General features: G+C 43.9%; 1 protein-coding gene across 7 annotated transcripts in view; it reads right to left on the bottom strand.

Moving 5' to 3' along the window:
* Positions 1–3,700: 3,700 nt before the first annotated feature.
* The window catches only part of bgnb (biglycan b), a 28,112-nt gene continuing 24,285 nt past the window's right edge, over positions 3,701–7,527 (bottom strand). For all 7 annotated transcript variants that reach the window (XM_052481796.1, XM_052481798.1, XM_052481795.1 and 4 more), the window contains 4 exons: positions 7,353–7,463; positions 6,217–6,310; positions 5,733–5,871; positions 3,701–5,545 (listed from right to left, as the gene is read on the bottom strand). In XM_052481796.1, the coding sequence (XP_052337756.1) occupies positions 5,348–5,545; positions 5,733–5,871; positions 6,217–6,310; positions 7,353–7,463 (542 nt within the window). In that variant the 3' untranslated portion in view covers positions 3,701–5,347. The remainder of the gene's footprint in view (positions 5,546–5,732; positions 5,872–6,216; positions 6,311–7,352; positions 7,464–7,527) is intronic.

Here is a 7,527-nt window from a genome sequence, read left to right as displayed (position 1 = left end):
GGCGTTCCCATAACAAAGACCCAAACGGCGTTCCCATAACAAAGACCCAAACGGCGTTCCCATAACAAAGACCCAAACGGCGTTCCCATAACAAAGACCCAAACGGCGTTCCCATAACAAAGACCCAAACGGCGTTCCCATGACAAAGACCCAAACGGCGTTCCCATGACAAAGACCCAAACGGCGTTCCCATGACAAAGACCCAAACGGCGTTCCCATGACAAAGACCCAAACGGCATTCCCATAACAAAGACCCAAACGGCGTTCCCATAACAAAGACCCAAACGGCGTTCCCATAACAAAGACCCAAACGGCGTTCCCATAACAAAGACCCAAACGGCGTTCCCATAACAAAGACCCAAACGGCGTTCCCATAACAAAGACCCAAACGGCGTTCCCATAACAAAGACCCAAACGGCGTTCCCATAAGGCGTTCCCATAACAAAGACCCAAACGGCGTTCCCATGACAAAGACCAAACGGCGTTCCATAGTAATCCTAGTTGAGAATGAAACGACTGAACAAATTAACAACGAAACAGCACAGCAAGTGAAAGAAATAGGTTTAGATTATGTCTCTGACATCATAGTGGTCTCTGACTTGTGGTCAGACTCACTCAGGAGGAACAAACTTAAACTTGCACCTTTTTTCAACGCTGATTGATGTCATTGGGAAAACAGAGGTGTCAATGCTTTTTTTCCTCACAAACATCCTTTCTGAATTTAAAAGTAATCCTCGGAGTAATCATCTAGTTTTGCAAAAGTATGTGTAATCTGATTACAATATTTTTGATGGTAACAGATTACAGTCACCTTTTTTTGTAATCCTTTACATGTAATCTGTTACTCCCCAACCCTGTCTAGCAGGTAAGCGGTTATGGTATTAAAGTTTGCCTGAGAGAGGTTTTTTGGCTTGGACAGCTGTTGTGTTGTGCACTGAAGTCCACAACTGAAGGGAAAAGGTGAGAGGAGAGCGCATAGAGGCAAGAACGAATGTGTTCATGGGTTGTATTCATTCCGCCGATTCTGTTGTAAAACCTTTCTTAAAACAGAAGCAAACGGAATGAAACTGGGATGGACCTACTTGACTTTGTCCAAAAGAAACTCTTGTTTTAGTTGCAAAAATGGGAAAGTTAGGCTCATTGAAAAAATTGTCCTCTCTAATCTTATATGGCACTGACCTCCACTGGTGTATCCGTGCCATAATGTGAACCATGCTTTCTTGCTTAGTGAATCATTTAAATCTAAACTGGAGCATGCTTAACACCCCAGCCATCCTACAATCTAAGCTTGATGCCTTCAATCTCACACAAATGATCAATGAACCTACCAGGTACCACCCCAAAGCCGTAAACACGGGCACCCTCATAGGTATCATCCTAACCAACTTGCCCTCTAAATACACCTCTGCTGTTTTCAACCAAAATCTCAGCAATCACTGCCTCATTGCCTGCATCTGTAATGGGTCAGCGGTCAAACGACCTCCACTCATCACTGTCAAACGCTCCCTGAAACACTTCAGCGAGCAGGCCTTTCTAATCGACCTGGCCCGGGTATCCTGGAAGGATATTGACCGCATCCCGTCTGTAGAAGATGCCTGGTTATTTTTTTTTAAATGCTTTCCTCACCATCTTAAATAAGCATTTGCCATTTAAGAAATGTAGAACCAGGAACAGATATAGCCCTTGGTTCTCTCCAGACCTGACTGCCCTTTTAACCAACACAAAAACATCCAATGGTGTTCTACATTAGCATCGAACAGCTCCCGTGATATGCAACTTTTCAGGGAAGCGAGGAACCAATATACACAGACAGTTAGAAAAGCCAAGGCTAGCTTTTTCAAGCAGAAATTTGCTTCCTGCAACACAAACTCAAAAACGTTCTGGGACACTGTAAAGTCCATGGATTAAGAGCACCTCCTCCCAGCTGCTCACTGCAATGAGGCTAGAAAACACTGTCACCACCAATAAATCCACTATAATTGAGAATTTCAATAAGCATTTTTCTACGGCTGGCCATGCTTTCCACCTGGCTACTCCTACCCCGTTCAACAGCACTGCACCCCCCACAGCAACTCGCCAAAGCCTTCCCCACGTCTCCTTCTCCCAAATCCAGTCAGCTGATGTTCTGAAAGAGCTGCAAAATCTGGACCCCTACAAATCAGCCGGGCTAGACAATCTGGACCCTTTCTTTCAAAAATGATCTGCCGAAATTGTTGCAAACCCTATTACTAGCCTGTTCAACCTCTCTTTCATGTCGTCTGAGATTCCCAAGGATTGGAAAGCAGCTGCGGTCATCCCCCTCTCCAAAGGGGTGGACACTCTTGACCCAAACTGCTACAGACCTATATCTATCCTACCCTGCCTTTCTAAGGTCTTCGAAAGCCAAGTCAACAAACAGATTACCGACCATTTCGAATCCTACCATACCTTCTCCGCTATGCAATCTGGTTTCAGGGTGCACCTCAGCCATGCTCAAGGTCCTAAACGATATCTTAACCGCCATCGATAAAAACAATACTGTGCAGCCGTATTCATTGACCTGGCCAAGGCATTCAACTCTGTCAATCACCGCATTCTTATTGGCAGACTCGACAGCCTTGATTTCTTAAATGATTGCCTTGCCTGGTTCACCAATTACTTCTCTGATAGAGTTCAGTGTGTCAAATCGGAGGGCCGGTTGTCCGGCTCACATCAAACATCTCCAATCCAAAGTTAAATCTAGAATTAGCTTCCTATTTCGCAACAAAGCATCCTTCACTCATGCTGCCAAACATACCCTCGTAAAACTGACCATCCTACCGATCCTCGACTTTGGCGATGTCATTTACAAAATAGCCTCCAATACCCTACTCAATAAATTAGATGCAGTTTATCACAGTGCCATCCGTTTTGTCACCAAAGCCCCATATACTACCCACCACTGCGACCTGTACGCTCTCGTTGGCTGGCCCTCGCTTCATACTCTTCGTCAAACCCACTGGCTCCAGGTCATCTACAAGACCCTGCTAGGTAAAGTCCCTTATCTCACCTCGCTGGTCACCATAGCAGCACCCACCTGTAGCACACGCTCCAGCAGGTATATCTCTCTGGTCACCCCAAAAACCAATTCTTCCTTTGGCCGCCTCTCCTTCCAGTTCTCTGCTGCCAATGACTGGAACGAACCACAAAAATCTCTGAAACTGGAAACACTTATCTCCCTCACTAGCTTTAAGCAACAGCTGTCAGAGCAGCTCACAGATTATTGCACCTGTACATAGCCCATCCTATAATTTAGCCCAAACAACTACCTCTCCCCCTACTGTATTTATTTATTTTGTTCCCCATTATTTCTATCTCTACTTTGCACATTTTTCCACTGCAAATCTACCATTCCAGTGTTTTTACTTGCTATATTGTATTTACTTCGCCACCATGGCCTTTTTTTGCCTTTACCTCCCTTATCTCACCTCATTTGCTCACATTGTATATAGATTTATTTTTCTACTGTATTATTGACTGTATGTTTGTTTTACTCCATGTGTAACTCTGTGTTGTTGTATGTGTCGAACTGCTTTGCTTTATCTTGGCCAGGTCGCAGTTGTAAATGAGAACTTGTTCTCAACTTGCCTACCTGGTTCAATAAAGGTGAAATAAATAATTAATGAATTAAATGGAAACGGTGTGATTTTGCTTCCCTTCATGTCCACTCATCAAGCCTGGCCAATGTTGTAGTTGTCTTTTATTTCTCACACAGCTTCTTTCCACCACCATACCATCACACGTTCTCTCTGCTATAGTCAGGCTGAAAAAAATCTTTATTCTTACATGCAGCGGTAGCTTGGCAGAGTATAGAAAAGGCATTAAGAACTAAGGCAACTACATCTATCATTTACACAGACTAAATACCCAGAGGAAACCCAGCAGAGAAAGCATTACAGAGACACTGTGCAAAACAATCCATAAAAAACTGCTGTTATAACCTCCCTGACTGCAGCCTCTGCCAAGGGGTCTGGACCTGCAGGGTTGCTGGTTCAAGTCCCATTCTGGCAGTTCACCCCTTATTGTACTGTCACTGTATACACTCAGGAGACCTATTGCTGAAGTGGGGATGGACACAAAATGGCACCCAGGAAGAATCGGACCCAGGGCAGTTTCCCCCGGGGAGTAGCCTACCTAATTGAGACTGACATCTCCAGGTTGAGGTCAGTTCCACTTGTGATGGTAATTCAGCGGTATCAAATCAAAGGAATAAGAAATACATGTTTTTGTTTGGATTTGTGATGTATTGGAACTGACAACTTCCGTTTTGGAATCTGATTTGAAATAGTGGAATTGACTCCAACCTTAAACTGTTTCTTTCCATAGGTTGGGTTTGCTTATGACATACAGTACAAATTGATTATGGCATCCAAGTTAGCACCTGATAGGTCTGATGTTAGCAATAGAAGGAAGGTTCAAATGTGACTCCCAAATAGACACACAACAAACATATGTAAAAAGAGCACCTCTTATATGATCATCTATAAACAGGCATTGCTTTTCTATATTTTACCTGTAATGTATCTTCACCAAAATTATAATAACACAAAAATTGTAATAATAACAAATAAAGCTATCTTGTAATAAAAACAATATTGAAGGAAATGCTTCAAAATATTTCTTATCATATATCTCATCTTTGCAATTTGGTTGGGGAAAAAAACATCCTCAAAAAAATATATTTCTGAGTACTGATTAATTTGACACAAACACAATAGTATTTATTTATTTATATTGACCCTGTTTTCAGGCTTTAATACCTGATTTATTAAAAGCATGGTTTAAAAAAAGGCATACTGAAATGTGGATAGGGCAAGCACATCCTTTCCTTTCTATTCCCCTCACACTGTATGTTTCTCTCCTACAATCAGGAATTAGAATACAGGATCTATATGGTTAGAATCAGGAATTAGAATATAGGATCTATATGGTTAGAATCAGGAATTAGAATACAGGATCTCTATGGTTAGAATCAGGAATTAGAATACAGGATCTCTATGGTTAGAATCGGGAATTAGAATACAGGATCTCTATGGTTGGAACCGGAATTAGAATACAGGATCTCTATGGTTGGAACCGGAATTAAAATACAGGATCTCTATAGTTGGAATTAGAAAACAAACACATCTCTATTGTTTCTTTTCTCTCATCTGTCCTCACCATCTCTCGTTCTCTCTATCGAATACAGATTTAAATTTGGTCAGGGCAATTTTACTCATCTCCTTTCCCCAATTCTGGTCTCTGCCTCGTTCTCTCCTCAACCTCCTCCTCTCCCCAGTCCTCTTCTCGCACACCTCCTTCCATCCTCTCTATCACTTTCTCCCTGTGCTTATTTCTTGTAGTTGCCAAACTGGATGGCCAGACGGTCACTGACACAGCGGAAGGCAGCGGGTTGGACCTCCCAGTAGTTGACAGGGTTAGAGTAGAGGCTGATGCCATTATAGAACGACCTCTTCATCCCAAAGCCTCTTGGGCAGAAGTCATCCACTCCCACCTTGCTGATGCTGTTGGAATGGAGGTAGACCACCTACATGGTGGGAGGGGGACCACATGGTGTTGTAATAGAGGTGCTTCAAGGCCCTTAACCTGTCTGATGAATACAACTCTACCAGTACCACAGACACCCGTACAGACACACACACACACACACACACACAGGTACAGACACCCGTATATACACATACACAGACACCCGTGCACACACAGTCACTCACCTGTAGGTACTTCATGTCAGGCAGACCCTTGGGGATTGCTGTGAGTCTGTTGTTCTCCAGGTGTAACTCTCTCAGGCGGGGGACGAAAGCAAGACTGCCATTCTCTATCATACGAATGTGGTTAAAGCCCAGACCCAACCTGGCAATCAGAGAGACAGAGAGAGACAGAGAGTCATCATCCTTATCTGTCTAACGCCTACCAGTATTTCTTGAAGTCACCACTGGGTGGCATGGTTGCCTAAGAAAGATCCGGAATGGAGGGGAGACAACGTGTCCATACAGAAACCTTTTATCACTGCTTGCCTCTTTTTCAATCAAGCAGACTTTATTTCAGTCTCAAAGAGCTATTACATACATTGCAGTGGGGTACTTAACATTAACAACTGGAGGCTCTCAGTACTCAATTATGGCAGTTAACTCAGCCTATGCAAATATAGCTGCACACTGCCATGTGAATCCCATTGTATTTCTCTCTTATCCGCACCTGTACAAGTGTTTGTAGCGGCTCAGGTCCTCCAGCTCGATGGCCTGTATCTGGTTGTGGTCCAGATGGAGCTCATGGAGACTGTCTGGCAGGTCTGAAGGAGACAGAACACACTCCTCTTAACAAACCTTCTGGAGGAGACAGAACACTGGTGGTCCTTCTGTAGCTCAGTTGGTAGAGCATGGCGCTTGTAACGCCAGGGTAGTGGGTTCGATTCCCGGGACCACCCATACGTAGAATGTATGCACACATGACTGTAAGTCGCTTTGGATAAAAGCGTCTGCTAAATGGCATATATTATTATATATTTAGAACACACTCCTCTTAACAAACCTTCTGGAGGAGACAGAACACACTCCTCTTAACAAACCTTCTGGAGGAGACAGAACACACTCCTCTTAATAAACCTTCTGGAGGAGACAGAACACACGCCTCTTAACTGACCTTCTGGAGGAGACAGAACACACTCCTCTTAACTAACCTTCTGGAGGAGACAGAACACACGCCTCTTAACAAACCTTCTGGAGGAGACAGAACACACTCCTCTTAACTAACCTTCTGGAGGAGACAGAACACACGCCTCTTAACTAACCTTCTGGAGGAGACAGAACACACTCCTCTTAACTAACCTTCTGGAGGAGACAGAACACACGCCTCTTAACTAACCTTCTGGAGGAGACAGAACACACTCCTCTTAACTATTCTTCTGGAGGAGACAGAACACACAACTCTTAACTAACCCTCTGGAGGAGACAGAACACACTCCTCTTAACTAACCCTCTGGAGGAGACAGAACACACTCCTCTTAACTATCCTTCTGGAGGAGACAGAACACGCTCCTCTTAACTAACCTTCTGGAGGAGACAGAACACACGCCTCTTAACTAACCTTCTGGAGGAGACAGAACACACTCCTCTTAACAAACCTTCTGGAGGAGACAGAAGACACGCCTTATAACTAACCTACTGATACAACATCAAAACATCTCTACCAACTTCCACTTACAATACGGTCCATCAGAATAATGTACACTGTACATAACTGGTCTCCAACTCTGGTCTTTAAGAGCTACAGGGTCTGCATCCAATAAGTTATGATCACTTCTGAGTGACCCACTTGCTCTGTGTACCGCGTACCTTTGGGTACTCCAGTGAGTTGGGCCTCAGAGATACGCAGGTAGTTCAGTTTCAGTCCCTTGAAGGCTCCTGGCTCAAACCCACTGTTCTGGATGGGGTTCCCTCCCATTTCTACAAGAACATACATAAGACACATTAGAACACGGCTGTGGAAAATTTGATTGAATTCCAGCAT

This window comes from Oncorhynchus keta, chromosome 27 (assembly GCF_023373465.1).
Source record: "Oncorhynchus keta strain PuntledgeMale-10-30-2019 chromosome 27, Oket_V2, whole genome shotgun sequence".
NCBI classification, from domain to species: Eukaryota; Metazoa; Chordata; class Actinopteri; order Salmoniformes; family Salmonidae; genus Oncorhynchus; species Oncorhynchus keta.
The sequence above is the reverse complement of the archived record's forward strand: the minus strand, read 5'-3'. Positions and strand labels throughout refer to the sequence as shown.